General features: G+C 41.8%; 1 protein-coding gene across 1 annotated transcript; it reads left to right on the forward strand.

Moving 5' to 3' along the window:
• Nucleotides 1-151: 151 nt before the first annotated feature.
• CLSPN (claspin) lies at nucleotides 152-16,163 on the forward strand (the record flags this gene model as incomplete). Its single annotated transcript, XM_026863204.1, has 25 exons — nucleotides 152-283; nucleotides 630-759; nucleotides 1,298-1,764; nucleotides 2,449-2,613; nucleotides 2,964-3,053; nucleotides 3,293-3,365; nucleotides 3,918-4,026; nucleotides 4,685-5,241; nucleotides 6,237-6,428; nucleotides 7,221-7,399; nucleotides 7,938-8,140; nucleotides 8,434-8,498; nucleotides 8,899-9,104; nucleotides 9,578-9,738; nucleotides 9,837-10,063; nucleotides 10,306-10,420; nucleotides 11,106-11,184; nucleotides 11,505-11,596; nucleotides 12,213-12,377; nucleotides 12,472-12,593; nucleotides 12,822-12,949; nucleotides 13,436-13,535; nucleotides 14,219-14,301; nucleotides 14,502-14,663; nucleotides 14,873-16,163. Coding segments are annotated over 25 exons (4,116 nt in total), but the record flags the coding sequence as incomplete, so codon positions are not given.
• Between the last annotated feature and the right edge of the window lie 1,342 nt (nucleotides 16,164-17,505).

Here is a 17,505-nt window from a genome sequence, read left to right on the forward strand (position 1 = left end):
GCCCATCGCCCGCCCGCGGCGGGTACCGGAGCGTCCTGGCCCCTCTGCCCCTGCCCATCGCCCGCCCGCCACCTCTGCAGCGCTGCGCGGGGCTGTGGCCCCCGCCGGGCCGCGGCCGGGCTGACCCGCTGCCCCTGCAGCGCTGCCGTGACCTGTGAGGGCCCGGGGGGTGTCAGCCGCGAGGGGGGGTGCCTGGCACACAGGAGGGGCCCTTCTGCTGCGACGGGCCTGCCCGCCGGGCTTGGGCACCTTGTGGAGGAGCCTTGCTGAAGAATCCCCTCGGGTGCCTGCTGGTCCCTGTTTAAATAATTTAGGTGAAATGCGGATGTGGGAGGACAAAGTTTTATTTTTCTCATTATCCCTTTTACTCTAAAAGTTTTGAATATCAGTGGAGATCAGGCAGTATGTTGATTCCCGGGTGCAAGCCCACCGTTAAATATGAATAAAATTGGATGTAGTGTAATGTCCCTTCATGTAAATACCGAATAACTCCTACAATATAATGATAATGTACGTGTATGTAACTGCGTGTGAAGGGTTAGCCAGGATTTTGGAATGAAGTTAGACATGAGTCACTATGAAATAAATATCACTTCCTATAGCAAGGAAAATTTTGTTTTGCTTTGTAGTTCCTGTTAGAAGACTTGAATTCAGACTTGCAGAAAGCCCCTGATAGTGACGCTGACAGCGGACAGGGCAGCTGTGAAGCAGCCTCTCCAGGTCACTGCAGCAAGGGGGTAGAGTCTCCGGATGACAGAGGTCTGTAAAATTTCTGTGAATTGTGCCTGGTGCTTTTTTTGTTTTATAAATATTGATTTAAGAAGTTGTTGCTTGACCTGTTGCAATCCAAACTGCCTTTTTATTTTTTGCAGCTCGTTATGTAGGCAGATATCTGTAAATCTCCGAAAAATATTTTTGAGGTATAGAAAGGGAAATAATAAACGGGATGTGTCTTAATTGCTTATTTCATTTCTTTTTATGATTTGCTTAATCTGTGTACTTAGTTACTGTGGGTTTTATACTATTTCAAGTCAGTATTGGTGAAGGACTTTCAGCTTTGCTTTTTGGTTTTTTAAAGGTTAAGAACCTATAACATCAATTTGGGTCAGTTATATACTGCACTACAGGGAGAAATGGATTTGGAAAACTTGAGTTCAAGCTGCTTTGCTGTAGATGTTGACATCTGTGAAACTTCACAAATGTGTAACTGTGTTTAACTGATTGACTGTTATTCAACTTGTGGAATTTTCCTCTCCGTAGCATGCAACATTTCTTTTCTTTTAATATATTTTGTCAGATTCGGAGGAAGAGATTTTTGTACGTAAAAAAGCAAAAAGCAAGAAGGTACTTCAGGACAGTGAGAGCGAGGATGGAGAGGATGGTGGCTCTTTTGTGCAAAACGATGCTCCAGGTGAAGACAAGGAAAATGGAGAGGAAAAAGAGAACGTCGCTGCCCAGAGGGACAAGAAATCTCATCGGATTCGCCGAGGTCTGCTAGATAGTGATGACAGTGACACTGGTGACCGCTTGCAGATTGAAACCCTTGAAACAAGCAGAAAGTCTGGTTTGTCTGAGAATGAGCTGGAAGAGGAGAGACCCCTAAAGTCTGGGAAAAAGTATAGAAAACATAAACCACATAAACGTGACTTTGAAGAAGAGGTGGCAAAAAAAGCTGTAGGAAAAATAAGAAGAAGAAGAAAGGAGAAGGAGAAAACAATTGAGTCCATTAAACAGCTGCAAAAAGAAAAGAAGCCTAGAGCAGAGGTATATATTTTGGCAGAAAATCTCAGGTGTTTTCTCAACTAAGTTCATTTTGTTTCGGCAATTGGCTGTCGCGTTTCAGTGCTTCGGCACTGCCAGTGCCCGCGTTCCTGCAGCAGAGGTGGGATCCGCAGGGATCCGCGGAACACCGCCCGTGTCTGCACAGAAAGTACAGACCCTGATGCTTCATTTCATGTCAGTGCATGTCAAGCCAGGCAGGAATTGAGTTCTTTGGGTTCGTTGGGGGTTTGTTACGTGCACAAACTGCTTTGATTTGGTATTTCAGCTTTTCTCTGCATTGCTGGGCTAGTTTCTGGAGGAAGCTTTGGGCTACTTTCAAATCGGAACTCTGGTCTAAAGACATGGCTGCTGGGGAAGTTGCTTATTGTTGCTGTTTATGAAATGCTTATTTCAAGTGTTAATTTTTTCTCTCTGAGCCATTTTGGTCATAAGTAACTGTTGAAGTTCCCTACTTATCGTAGACATATGAATTACCTTATCAACTTTAAAATGCTGTGAAGTGAGCATGACTGGCTTACAGAGCACACAAGATGGTAGAATAAAGGCATGATCTCCTAACGTCTTTCCTCAAGACCTTTTGACTGTAAGCTTAAATTACTATGTCAAAGAACTGAAGGGGCCCTTCTGAAACAAATTACACAACTGCTTTCTTCTTATGGCAAGCAGGTAGATGGTGGTGAGAGGTATCCTTTTAATGACAGTGGATGTCTTCTGGATGACAAAGAACTTTTTGATAATGGCTTAGAAGAGGAAAATGATTACCCCCCAGAGGATGAAGAGTCGATAGAATCAATACGAGCAGCAGTGAAAAACAAAGTTAAAAAATATCAGGTAACATTTGATAGTGGCATGGGATTATTGGTTATTAGTGAGTGGTATTGTACCTGAACATGTATTAAACTCTTTCTGACAGTGGTGCACTTCTGATATGACAGAGGAGAGAATAGTCCCCTGCTTTTTGTTCTTAAAGATGGAGGGATGTTGTCCTGGGAAGTTATAACGCTTTAGTAGGAGCTTTGGAAATCTACCATGAGTATTAAGTGGGATTTGTGTTGGTTTATGAGAACACTTGCTGGTGTTGCTGACCAGTGATGATTCTGGACAATTATTTTTTACTTGTTTGCCCTTGGTAGTGCCTGTGTACCGAGACAAATTGATGAATCTCTTTTTATGCCCTGTAGAACAAAGAACGGTTTTCTCTGGATGAAGACTACAAACATGTATTGGATGATGAGAACGAGGAACCTGTATTAAAAGAACCAAAAAGGAAGGTGAAGTATTCTGCTTTCTAACGCTCTCCACTGTTTGTTGTAGTGAGTCAAATATTTTTTTGTGTGCATGCTGTCCAGTGTTCTTGTTGATTTTGCTATTTTTAGTCTTTTTATTTAACTGGCTGCTTTATTCTGACTCTCTTCTGTTTGAAAGGGAAAAATAAGCTATTTGGAAAGTATAGATGAAGTCCCATATTTTTGTTTTCTGACTTCAGAAGCCTTTCTTTTCTTTTCTTAAGGAACGGAAAGCAGCAAGGTTAAGTAAGGAAGCCATTAAACAACTACATAGCGAGACACAACGACTTATTAGAGGTAAAACTTAAATTATTTGTGTGTAGAGAGGTATAAACTATTAAGAAATTCAGGGGAGAAATTGAAAGAATTTACTTGAAAGATTAGAGCCTTCTTTCACCTGGCATGAGTCATTTAGGATTGAGGCCTGCAAGATCATTTTTATTCAAGGACCTGTTAAAAGGCATCTTTGTAACTAATAAAGGAAAAAAATCATGGTGCAAACGCTTGAGTCTATAAACTTGTTGTGTAAAGTTAGTGCAATATTTAGAGAGTTTGACAAGCATGTAATAATGCTGAAACTGGTCCTGCCGTTCTGATGTTAACATCACAGTTAATTTCCTAATGAATCCATGGACATGTTGCACATTTGGTCTTCAAGACTGTTGCTGTTGGAACTCCTTTCCCAACTGCGGTGTTTGCTGCTGTATTCAAGTTTAAACTGTGCTGTTTGTGCCTAGGCAGATGTCTTTGCTGCAAAATACTTGGGTCAAGCTTCTTTGAATTTCAGAGATATCAAATAAATGTCTTGGATGGTGTTTTAAATTTTCTCTCGCCTCCTTTCTCTGGTAGAATCGTCAGTGTCTCTCCCGTATCACGTGCCTGAGACCAAAAGCATTCATGATTTCTTCAAGCGTAGACCTCGACCACTCTGCCAAGGAAATGCCATGGCATTGCTCAAGTAAGGACTTAAACCCTCCTCGTATCTTTTCGTTAATTTTGAGGATATCCCAGCTTTGCTTTGGAGGATAACTGGACTTCTGCATGCTATAGGCGTTGTATGACATAAACACCTGCTCTGTGTGCAGTCACAGCTTTTTTTTTCTGGTTTAATTTTAGCAGTTGCTTTGACTGGAAAGTTCTGTTAGAAACTTTCTTAAGCTCCTTTAATTCTGTGGACCCCTGGAAATTAGGAGTGTGTCACTTAACATAAAGCAATGCTGCACTCTTCACACTCGTACTGCTGAAGTGATCGGGGCCTAGTAGTAACTCCAGATGAAGTAACATGCTCATGCAAAGTTCCTTTAATGTGGTTTAGACTGGACCCCAACATTTTACTCGGGCTTTTTCTTCTCTTTGGTAATGTGTGGTAAAATATTTAAGCTGCTGTACTCAAAAAATCTCTCAGGAATTTTATACTGTGATAATGCAGCTAGTACAAACTCTTTACACTTCCTTATCTTCTCAAAATGAAGTTTTCCAGACTTCCATCCTTCACCTCTTCCCACACATTAATGACAATAATTAGCAAATGATTTCTTTCTCTCTGAGTTTGTTCTCAACCTCTTCTCCCCATTCGCAGCAGCCATGGGTGATACAGTTCTTTCTGCCTTTGTTAGGTCCACTAAATACCAGCTATCCCTAAATGAAGACTCTGCAGACACTAAGAACCTGAGCACAGATCGCAAAGATGGGCAAACAGAAGGTGATCAATCAGCAGCTAATGAACCAGAAACAAGCCTTGGCGGAGATGTTGATACTGCTGTGAACAAGCCTCTCGGTGATGCAGGGAAGAGCTCGACAGAGGATTGTGCTGAAGAGCCCAGGCAGGACGGTGATGATTCTCCCCCAGTTAGGACTGTAACAGCTGATGGTAATACAGAACAACAGCAGGACTCTGACTTCCTAAACACTGACTGTACTGGACAAAGAGAGAATGGAATTCCTGTAGCAGTTGGAGGAGATGCCCTTGAGCAAAGGGGTGAAACGGCACTGGACACACAGTGTGACAAAAGCAATCAACAAGTGGGGCCTGGACTGGCGGCACCGCTGGAAAAAGTGAGGAAGTCCAAGTTGGATAAACTTCGTGAGCTGGGAGTAGACCTGTCCATCAAGCCAAGAATCTGCTCTGACAACGAATCCTTTATAAACCTCGATGAATCAGATTCAAATAAAGGTATTGCTTTTATTGTTGTGTCATACCTGTCCCCGTAAGCGGAGTTAATCCGACTTTAACTGCAAAATCTCTGAGAAATGTTTAGGTGATAGAACAGTCAGGCGTGTTCACTTACCAGTACGGACACTTTGCTTCATGTTGGGATCCCTTTTCTTTCAGCTGATGTTTAAAAGGGAAGTTCTCAGTCCTTAATTTTGAAAGCTTGAAGGAATGCTCACTTGTAACTATTTAAGGATGAATTATTTATTTCCATTTTGCTATGGTGGATTATGTTGGTACTTAAAGCAGATTGGAGTTCTTCTTCAAATTGATTCAAAACAAGGCATACAGTAATTATCTGGAAACAAAACTGGCCTGTAACTGATTTTGTTAAGAGGTGAGGCTGGAAGCAAAAATTTACTTCTGTAGCAAGAATGTTTTGAATGTCTTTTAGGTACTGGAAGTTGAATGTCTATTCATCAGTATTAAATAGTTGACCTTGTTTCAGGGGAAGACTGCAAATGATTAGGCAATTTTATAATTCCATTAAATCTATTATGTATTAGAAGATCTTAGGAGGATGTCTGGATTGGATGGTAGTTCTGTGCGTGGAAGGAACTGACCTCTGCCAAGAAGCTGTTTTTGTCAGCTGTCAGTCTGGCTTTAGATGTCTGTGCTAACAGAAGTCTAGAATTGCCTGGTGGCTGGAAGGCAAGGCTGGGAGTGAGCTGAGGTCTTGTGGATAAATCGTGGTCAGTGGGAAGGTAATTTATATCGGCCAATACTAAATGAAATACGTTACAGCAAAAATATTCTGTAACGGTTCATCGTTTATTAGTCAAATAGAATGGTTTGCAAATATTTTAATATTAAAGAGTTAAAAGTTTTTAACTACCTTTGGGGAAAAAAAAATTCTCAAGATCTTCTCTTGATGCAGCTTTAATGCTCAATGCTTTTAAATGCTATCAAATTAATTTAATTTGCGTTTTGAAATTTAATTAACATGTATTTTAAAGAGTTGGAAGCCTTGAAAGCACGTTTCTTGAAGCACACTCTTGGGACATCAAAATCCAAAGTTGAACGGACCATAAACATGAGCATCATCCGTAAGGAGACCACAGCTGAAGGGAAGGAGGAGCTGAGAGCAGACGTCGTACCAGCAGTGCTGGCTGCGGAGAGCCTGGATGAAACAGCCCACACAAAGCCAGGTTGGTTTGGGAGGAGAAGTCATGATTGAATTGGAAAACACTTTGTCTTCTCTCCCTCATTCCCCCTGTCCCAGTGCTGCCCTGTGAAATTAGTATGTGTGTTCCCTCTAATGGATTAGCCCTGTTGTAAAAAAGCATAGAACAGCCTCAGTCAGATCTTTGGTTCTCTGGATTTCTCCCCATCTGTACCAAAACTTTTATATAGACATATCTCCACGCCGTTGTGTTTCATCAGCCCTCTGACTCTCAGACTTCTTGCGGGCTGCTGCTGTTTGTTAGATCCCTCATGCTTCCTTGTTTCTAAACTGCCGTTTTTAATAGAATTAGTATGTATTTGCAAGCAAAACCGTGTGGAATGTGACTCTCCCATAGCATCCATTAAAAGAAATATATTTGGCCGGTTCTGTGGGCACACGTTAGTTTTAGCTGCTCTTGATTATTTCGTGTGCTGTAGCACATCTGCCCATGGCACTTGGATGCTCTCGTTCCCACAGGGTGCGGTGGAGAGACAGACCCTGTTCTCCTGTGGAGTGCTGCATCGGTGGCATTTCTGGCTAATGAGGAATGTTGGTAATCCTTGAGACTGTGTGGTTTCTCTAAATGGAGCTGAGCTTCTGGAAACTAACTGCTCTAGCTCTTAGAGCCAGCAGGTCAACTCACAAAAACATATAAAACCAAGGAATTTGTTTAGTTCTTTTTTTATGCGTGTAGTTACATTGGACTGGATGCTTCAGGGTGGTGAATTTAAGGATTCACTGGTACAGCTGATTTAATTTCTTCATTTCTGTCCAGGTGAAAAGCTGCAGGTGCTGAAGGCTAAACTCCAGGAGGCCATGAAACTCCGCAGGACCGAGGAGCGCCAGAAGCGGCAAGCGTTGTTTAAACTGGATAATGAGGAGATGCTGGAGGAAGAGGAGGAGGAAGAAGAGATGACAGATGAGTCTGAGGAAGAGGAGGAAGACAATCACGAGGTCTGTGTGCAACATTTTTACAGAACCTAGTCAGTTCTGGTGCCTCTCCCCAATGAGATGAGACTTTTGTGCACTATTAACACTAGGGAAATTGCCAAGAATTCTTCCTAGAAGCTAAAACCCTGCTACAGTTGGCATGTTCAGGGTTTGCATTGTCTCAAACTGTATTTATTCATATTATTTTACTTTTCTAAACAGTATTAAAACCAAATGTAAGCATGCAGACGATTCCGGTGCCACTTTCATAGATCCTTGGCTCGTTGCTAGCCGGGGACAAACCTGCCTGATCTGGGGTGCGATTTGCCATGGCCTTTCCTTTTTAAAAAGGATCAGAACAGCTTGGCTGTTTCAAGCACCTCTATGTCAGTTGTCTCAGAGTGGAATATTTGCATGTAAGAACTGTGATTGTCACTCAGCTTCATCCTCCATATGGTAAAATGTTTTCTTGAGAAGGACGCAAAAGGAAGTTGACAGATCAAAGCAATAACCACCGTATCTCTGCTATTTTGGGGGATTTTTTTTTTTTTTTGTTGTTTAGAATGTGGAATTTCTTCTTGGTGAAGCAGAGGAAGATAATGAAGATACGGAAGAGAAACATGTTGAAGATGGTGATAAAGAAACCGACAAAGAATCGATTGATGGAGAAAAGCTGGAAAAATCTGTGCACTGTGATTCTGTTCCCAAACCACCTTCCACAGAGTCTACGTTGATGCTTTTTAAGGACAGCTCCTCAAAAATGGGGTAAATAAACCAAGCTTTGCAGTTTTAAATTTGATCAATACACGGAGATGTTTGGACTTTAAAAGTACCTTTTATAGGTATTTTTTCTGTCTTATTCCAGTAGTTACATGCAGATTAATACATATTTTCTTTAAAAACCTTTGTTGTTGTTTAGTGGAATAATCTGTTTCTCAATCACAACATACTAGATATATTTTTGTGTCTTACCTTGTTTTTTTGCAATTAGGTTTGACAAGACAATAGCGATTTGTCTTGGATATATTGGCAAATACATTTTATTTGATGAATTGCAGGTATTCTCTTCCTGACGAGAAACTTGAGATGGAAGAAGTTGCAGACAAAGGTTCTACCAAGTTAGGTAAAGTACAGCTATTATCGTAGCTAGTGTTTTTTTTCACATGGCACATGTATAGGTTTTTGTTTGGGATTGGGTATTCAATATTTTTTGTTATTACATCACCTGTATAGTTATACAGTATGATTATAGAAGTTTAGACTGTTGAAAAAAAACGGAGGGCTTGAAAAAACTCAGGGCAAATAAAGTTCAGAATTATACTGGAAAAAATAAGGAAACCGTCAGAAATCAATAAGGTGAAATTCAGTTAAAGTGTGATATGTTGGCTTGGTGAAGAAAGAAATCCATAAGCATTAAAGAATTTTTGGCAAGGTGTCAGTGTTACAATACGGTATCTCGACGTTCTACTGGATCACAAAAAAAAGTTAAGCACTGTATTTTTTTATTTTATTTTTTTTTCCAGAGGATGATGATTCATTTTCTCTACCAACGCTAGCAAAAGAGAACAGCCATAACAGCAGCTTCGAGTTGATTGGCTCCATGATTCCATCGTATCAGCCCTGTAACAAGCAGGTGTCACGTGGAGGGAACTTTTTATCTGCAGCAGGAGGGTTCAGGTCACCTTCCCCGGGTTTTTTCAAAACAAGCTTTATCAGCTCTGCTTCCAAGGTGAGGTTCTCAGTCCTGTTCCTATCATATATTAACACAGTGGGTAGTGAATAAATGTATTTTATCCTGACTGTCAGATCTATCAAAAAAAATAATACCAGAAGGTGGCACCTAGCCAAATGCTTTTATATGTGTAAGATTTCAGAAAAGCAAACTCTTGGAGTTTAAAATGTCTCCACATTGGAACGGATGAAAATGATATTATAAAAATTTATATTCTCAAACATCAGAGAAGAGATGCTATCATCTGTGTTTTATAGATAAAATATGTACTTAGTAAATATTTTTTGAAGTGTACTTACACGGGCTACACAACATCTTGATGTCAGTGAACTCCTATCAGAGCAGCGCAGACATGACTTCTGCATGGCATTAATTCTTTTAAATAGCTTAAATGTTTTATCCCCTTCTTGCTTTTGGATTCCAGGCTTGCAAAACAAATATCTTACACGTTTTTGTATTCCTTTGACTAGAGCTCAGGAAAGACATCTGAGCCCTCTCTTCCCATAGAAGATTCCGAGGACCTGTATAATGCCTCTCCTGAGCCCAAGAGTTTATTTCCAGGGGCTGGGGAGTCACAGTTCCAATTCTCTCTGGAAGATGACACTCAGAGCCAGCTGCTTGATGCGGATGGGTAGGTGATAGGTGTAAAGGATGGTGGTTTGTGCCCTTCAACAGAAATCGGGCATGCAGGCCAGCCAGATTTTTTTCTAACTATCAACTTTCTTTCAGGTTCTTAAATGTTGGACAACATAGGAATAAATACCAGCCCTCAAAGCATCAGCTGACGCTGGCCAGCATGGATGAGAACGCGATGGATGCCAATATGGATGAATTACTGGACCTGTGTTCTGGACAGTTTACCAGTCAGGCCGAACACGTGCCAAATACCAGCAGCAACAAAAAGCAGAACATGGAAGAACTGCTCAATCTTTGTTCAGGAAAATTTGTGTCTCAGAGTACGTCCTGAATTCCGTTCCCAGCTTTGCTGCTGACTTGATTTATATGAATCATGAATTTATGCTTTATGTGAAGGTGCCCTTTAGTTGTGGGCACTAGTGCGGAATGTGGAACTTCTGAGAGCTGTCACAATTTGCCAGCTTTGTGAGATTGTGCTAACTGGCATTTCTAGGATGCTCTCTAACATTTTAAGAGTAGAATGTATCTGCCTAATAAGCTGCCATCTTACTCCTTTTCATAGCAGGTTCCCCAACGTGGGCATCTTCAGCGTCTTCCAAGGCAGAAAAAGACAGTGACATAGAAGACCCAATGGCAGAAGCTCTAGCACTTTGTTCAGGCTCCTTCCCCACGGACAGGTTAGCACTGTTCCTCCTAAAATTGCAAACACAGGGATAGTTGTCTCACTCTTAGCTTGCTTTTTTTGTTTGACATCAGTGCAGAGTGCTGCAAGCAGAAGTGTGTTCTGTTTTAGAGGTGAAAAGGAGGAATATTGCAAATTGCTCAGCAGTCACTCTCTAAATCAGGAGCATATACTGTTTCCCACAGCTACTGTGAAGGGAATTTCTTCCTTATCTTTTACTGATAGTGAAAGAAGCGTTGAAGAACTTTAATCGGACTGAGAGAAGATTGTTAGAATGTAGGACATTTGGGTTCTGTTCTGTTGCCAGACTACAGGAACCGTAACCAAATGTATTTTCTCCATTGATTGAAATAGAAAGGTGTATAGCTGCCTGACAAAAGGATAACGAGGATTATCAAATGGAACTGTTAGGGGGATCCAAGAGGAATTTTAGAGGGAAACAAACTCAGAAATTAGTACATGTCTCATGGTTTCTGCAAGTGAAGACCTGCAGTCTTAAAATATCAGTGGCAATGGGGATTTGGGGCATTAAAGGTAAATGCTGTTGAGAGACTGTAGCTCTGAGCACTCGCAGGTGATTGTCTGAGAGCAGCTGATGTGAGGGTTGAAATGTTGCCTTGAATTACTGTGAAGCCATCATTGGAGGTGAAATGAAAATGTGTGTGTGCTTTATTTCCTAGGGAAGAGGAAGATGAGGAGGAGCAAGAACTTGGTGACTTTCAGCTTGTAACGGATGACAACGCCTTTGATAGTGAAGAGGTACGGACTGCTGGAGCAAAGCAACTGCTGCAGCATTTGGACTAAGAGAATTCCATTTATCTACTTATTTTTTTATAATATAACTATCAATGCAAAGTATCATGACTTCCAGAACAAGCTACTGAAGTGTTTTTAAGAGCAATGTCTGGATCATTTAGAGTGTCTCCTTAATATTATGATATACTGGATAAAGCATAGCAAATCCTCTGAAAAATCTCTGGCGTTTTAGTCTCAGTGGCTTGAAGAATAAAAGCAGCTGTCACTACAAAGCCATCCGCTTTCAGAAATTCCTTAATTTCTGAAAACTTTCTCTTTGACAGGATGAAAAAAGTGGAGGTAGTGATGCTGAAGAAGCAGAAGTAAGTGATGAAGAAGAGCTGCTGAGACATAGACAGGGCTTGAAGAAAAAACTGTTAAGTACATCTTTTTTGTATCTTAATTGCCAGACAGAATAGAATTTTAATAGCACTAGGAATTTACTCTATAATTCTTCCCTCCCAGCATTAGTAGCTAACGTTTATATGGCGTTGGCTCTGACTTTTTGTGCTTTGGTGCTGCCACGTTGCATGAGTTTAACTATGTTGCTGGTGGCTTATAGAGGATTTCTGTTAAAATTTTCGTTATAGATGGAAATCAGAAGGACACGGTGAAAGCAACACAACATTCTTCTGACCAAAAAAGCAGGATTCGAGGAGTGTTGCTGTCATTCCTCCCATCTTAAGATCTTTATTTGTTCTAGTTCGTAAAACGTGTAGTTGGCAGTTATCGTTACTGTCACATTTGGTAGGCAACGGGCCAGGAATCTGGTGGATGACAATAATCTGGGGTGGTGTGTGTTGGCAGGCTGTCTGTGGAAATGTGCGAGAACTCGAGTCTTAGTCTTTTAAAAAAAAACAAAGATGAATCATAATTTCTCGTTGAGGAAATGTGTTAATTTTATGTCAAAACATAAATCTTGCTTTCAGAAGATTTGTGTGATGATTATTGGTCTACCAAACTGAAGGGGCTTTTTTAATGTTCTTTTATAGAAAACTGCAGGATTTCTTGGAAGATGAGGCAGAGCTGTCAGGAAGTGATGTGGGAAGTGAGGAAGAATATGATGGTGAAGACCTGAACGAATACGAAGAAGAGATTATTGATGAGGAACTCCCTAATGAAGTGGAATTAGAAAACCAAGTACAGAAATTACACATGTCAGTGACAGTATTAGTCTGTATTTTCGTGTGTGGAGTCACGGCTCTTGGATGTAATCGGGGCTAACCTCCTCCCTCTCGTCTGCACTGACAGGAAGGTGATGCTCGATGACGACAAGCGGCAGTTACGCTTGTACCAGGAGAGGTACCTGGCTGATGGTGACCTGCACAGTGATGGCCCTGGCAGGATGAGGAGGTTCAGATGGAAAAACATAGGTGCCTTTCTGATCCGTAGTCAATAGATGATTGGAAAGAGAGTGCGTGGGTGTGAAATACCACTCGGTGTAAATATATAAATAATATAAATAAATTAAACTGAGCTGGGAGGGTTCTTTTCCTGGTGGGTTTTTTGTTTCTTTTGGATTGATTGTGGTGGTGTTTTTTACTAGTCTGCTTATTTTATGTCTCTCTTGATAGCTAATTCTTTTTTTTTCCTTTGTCTAGATTATGCTTCACAGACTGACTTGTTTCAGAAAGATTCAGATAATGATGATGAAAACGATCAGTTTGACGAGACAGAAGCAAAATGGAGGAAAGAGCGGTTTGAGCGAGAGCAGTGGCTTCGTGAGCAGGTAACAGCTTCCAGAATGGCATCTGCTCAGTGTTTGTGCCGTTGCCAGATGTGAAATTGTTAGTTCCTCGAGTTAAACTCTGGAAGAAAGATCAGTCATATATGTATCCTTGTTTTTCGTTGTGAATTCTGCTCTTTCTCTTCTACAATTATTGTACAGAAAGGGAAACTAATTCAGAAGGGAGAGGCAGAACAACTGTGTTCTGAAATAAGTCAGCTTCAAAGCTGGAATAAGTCTCTTATTAAACTTTTAGAAGTTTCAGTAGTAGGTCAGCTTTGCCAGCTGAATGGGATACTAGAGGTTTGCTGCTCATTAATAGAACTAGGATGAAAAGGAGTAATTACAGTAAACTTCTACGGTAGAAAGTAAATAAAAAAATACAGTTTACATCATGAAAGACTTTTGGTCTACTTAAAATCCTGAACGAAATGTTCATTCTTGGTATGAACTTTTTCAATTTTACAAAGTGACTTCTCTCTGCTACAGAAGGAGAAAAATAAAGAGCAGGAGGAGGAAGAAATTGGTGAAGACAGCCAATTCATGAAACTAGCAAAAAAAGTAACGGCTAAGTCCCTACAGAAGAAAGGTAAGCTTGCTTTTGATTGAAGGGACAATCAAGTAAGAGAAAGAAAGCTTAACTTGCAGTTGTCACTCGTGGTCTCCAGTGAAGCAGGCCGCGAATCGGAAAACTCCGGTGTCTGGGTTTCTTACACCAGTCTGAGCTCGTGTCTTCCAGAACTTGCAAAGCTGAAGCTATAAAATGATTGAAAATGTGTAACTGCGAGGTCGATCATAATTGTGTGTATTTACCTAATAAAATAGTATGCTGCTACTTGAAAAAAACATTGAGGAGTGGAAATAAATTCCTCTACATCTTTTAGTCTTTTATTCTTCCTTCGCTTGCCTTTAAGTCGCAGAGAAGGAGACTGTAAGTGACATTCGGCCTAGCAGTTTCTCCAAATTATCTGTGACTTAAGAAAGTAAACATAGTGAAAGTAAACGTAAGTTTTCCTTGGTTGTGTCAAAAACATGACTCCAAGTGTGCAAAGCTGTTTTTCAAAGCCAAATTTTCCCTCCTGATAGTACTAATTGCCAGTCATCTATCCGTTGTACGGCTCAGAGTATAATCTGATGCAGATTCTCCCCCCCTCCCGCCCCCCCTGCAGCATTTACTGTCTGTTGTCAATTCTCAGTTCTTCAGTTTGATATAAAATTGTATTCCTTCGATTGAAGTTCAGAAATTGAGACTCCCCTCTCTGTCTCTGCTAGCCAGCCCAGCCGTAGTGGTACAAGACACCGCGCTGCTACCCAGGAACCCCTTTGAAACGTTCCGACCTGCCAGTGACGTCCAGGTTGGTAACAGTTCTGAAAAATGCTATTTCCAAACTGTGCCTGTAGAGCACAGCAAAGCCAGCTGACCCCACGTTCTGGCCGCCTCTGGTTTGTGTGGTAGTGAGTAACCTTTTAGTAGTTTCTTCTATTAAGAGCAACCTACTAAAAGAGCCGTCTTGTTCGTGTGAGTGGTTTAACGCAGCATGTCTTTGTTCTTCAGATAAAAAATGGGTCTCTCTTGAACAGACCTAAAGCTGTCCTGCAGAAACTAGCAGCAATGTCAGACCTCAACCCAAACGCACCTCGAAATTCAAGGAATTTTGTCTTTCATACGCTTTCCCCAGACAAGAGTGAAGAGGCAAAGGAGAAATCAAAACTTCAGGTAAAGGTTTGCGTGGAGTGTGCTGCCAGTTGTGCAGAGGAGTCAAACACCGCGGCAGTAAGCGCTGCCAAGTAGTTAAGATCATTGCTGTTCTAAATATTCTCTGTGACTTCCTCGTGCCTGCTCTCACACCAAATAATTCTTTGATAATTCAGAATTTAAACTTTTTGAAGACTTTTTATCTTCTAATGTATCCTCCTCCCCTGTAGGTGAAGAAAAGAGGCTCTACTGCAGTAATAACGTCCCTGGCCAAACGGCCCAGGGTAGACAGCACAGAGGAAACCAGTCAAAGCCGAAGCATATTCCAGTACTTGGAGAGCTGAATAGTTCTGTTTAGGGCCAGAGGTTGCATCTTGTCTCTTTGCCAGTTGTGGTTTGTTTTGCAAATCTGCCAGCAGTCATCAGGAAGGTAAACAAATCACTGTGCATCCCCGTGCTGCCACTTGATTCACAAGTTCTGGTAATTTCCAGGCAATGGTCTTGTTTATTCCCCCTTGCTTTTTCTCAGTGCTCCGTGGCAAATGAGAGCCCCAAATCCATGCTTGGTCGGGAATGAAATGCTAACTTGGTCTTTCCCAGGCATTAAGGAAGCTCACACTACTGTATACAGCCCTCACAATCTCGCGTGTTTCAGCGGTATCAGTTCCATCCGAAAGCACCGTTGGTGGGACAGGAATGACACAGAAATGCTGTCGTCAGCCTAAAGCACAGACGAGGAGGGAGTGCTGCCGTTCGGGGTGAGCACTGTTCCCTGGGGCAGGACGTGTGGTGCTTACAACTGCAGTACGAAGGCAGCTATCTCTTCCTCCAGTGTCTTATTTTCTCTAAGCATTTATTAGCTTGACATTTTAAGCGGCTCTAATTCATATTTGAAATGTATACTTTTAAAATAGGTCCCGGGCTTTTATGAAGCAGTCTGATAAGGATTTCTTTCCAAGTTTTTATTACCGTTTGTATTCTTACACGTGCATATGAATGTTTGTGTGGGGAGAGGAAAAGGAGGGGTGTTGGGGGGGTATTTTATTTGCTTTTGTTGTAGAGAGTTGTTTGGTTTGGTTTGCCCATCTGAAGACTCTCTTAAATCATCCATTCCGTTGTTTTCATGCAAGCTGTGCTCATCTGAGAGAAACCATCCATTTTTGAACAGCTGCTAACGAAAGGTTTCCTCTAGAATGAGGAAACTGTCTAATAAGGAACCATCATTCACAACTATTCAAAATAGTGTGAAAGAAACTAGAATATACAGCACTTCTGGCATTCCTGATTACATGTTGAAGTAGGGACCAGCTAATGGTAAGACAGTGGCCTGGTCTGTAAAACTAAACATCTGCCTAGGACTCGATGTCACGGGCTGACTGGGGAAATAACCCTGAACTGTAAATTTTGTAACGTCGCAAGCACGCGCCTGGTGTGCTACGTGTAAAATATTTTACTGTATATTATGTTTATAAAGATTATGGTACTAATTGGAGTGCAATTTTACAATAAAACGTGTTTTTAATTTTGGAGACAGTTGGAATTAATTTACAGGACTTCATTGAGTTGTGTATACATGGAGGTTTTTTCCAAAATGTTTGTCTATCTCCTGGCTCTTTTTTTTTTTTTTTTTTCATTGCTGGTTTTCTTTTGTAGCCACAACTAAGCCCTTCACTAGGAACAGCTGCAGTAACATTGGAATACAACAAAAACAACCCCTCCTACCTTTATTGGAGTGCAAATTCTCAAGTCCTCAAGTCTACCACTTGGGTTTGCATAAAATTCTTGGCCCCAAGAATATGTTTCTTCTTACTGATTCAATGGTTTTGGTTTTGTTAGTTCCTAGACAAAACTTGCTGTATGGTTAGCTTGAGGTGTGCCTGCTTTGTTTCATTCTAGCAGTTCTAGTAATTCCTGCGCCTGGGTTTGGAGTGGGAGGTTTAGGGAAGAGGACGGAGGAGGAAAGGACACTTATCAGGTGTTTCTTGAAAAACAGCATAACTGGAAGAAGACAGCCGAATATCCACTTCCTTCTCTATCGTGGTGTTCGCACTGATTTCCAAGTTGTGCTAAGTCAAACCTTCAAGACTGAAAAATTCTGCACCTTCTCTTAATTTTGCTAACGCTGCCTGCCACTAGAGAGCAGCAAGTGAATGCCCTTCCTCTAGCAAAGGGCCGGAAGAACGATTAAAGCTTAATCTATGCTCGGACTCAAGGGGAAATTCTTAGTTTCCCGTGCTCCGTGGCGTCGCAAAGGATCGAATTTATATAGACCTGCAATTGCTGCATTTTTGTGTTAGAAGGTAGTAGCTTGAAGAGCACCTTTAGGGGGTTGGCTTTGCCCTAGGGGTCTTACTGGCCTTTCCTCAGCGTATGCTAGCCGCAGCCACGGCATCTGTTTTGCTTTCCCTTTAGCATTTTCCCTTCAAAATTATGTTTTCCTTGTTCCAGAGCCAAGAGCAGAAAAACACTGTTGGGCCCGAAGAGTTTGTAAATTGAAATACATAGAACAGGAAGGTTTCTGGCTGCTGCTGCTCAGAGTAAAGGTTTCCCCCACGACAACCTCTCAGGAGTTGGGGGGTTGTGAAACGCTGCTGGTAAGCACCTCCTCGCACCCCAGAAACTGCTGGCAGCCTCTTCCCACCCCCCCAGCTCCCCCCCGCCTCACCTCCTGTCTGGCACTTTAACTCCTCTCGGGCGTCTCATTTTCAAGTATCGATTCAGCTCACCCCTCCTGGCACCTCGGTGCTGACGGCCAGAAACCCCCCCGGCTGCTGCTGGGACCGGGGGCTCACTGAGGGGAGGGGGCTGAGGGGCCTGTGGGGTCATCCGGGGCTGAGGGAGAGGAGTCCCTGCCCTGTCTCTT

This window comes from Athene cunicularia (genome assembly GCF_003259725.1).
Source record: "Athene cunicularia isolate RWA chromosome 23 unlocalized genomic scaffold, athCun1 chr23_part1, whole genome shotgun sequence".
NCBI classification, from domain to species: domain Eukaryota; kingdom Metazoa; phylum Chordata; class Aves; order Strigiformes; family Strigidae; genus Athene; species Athene cunicularia.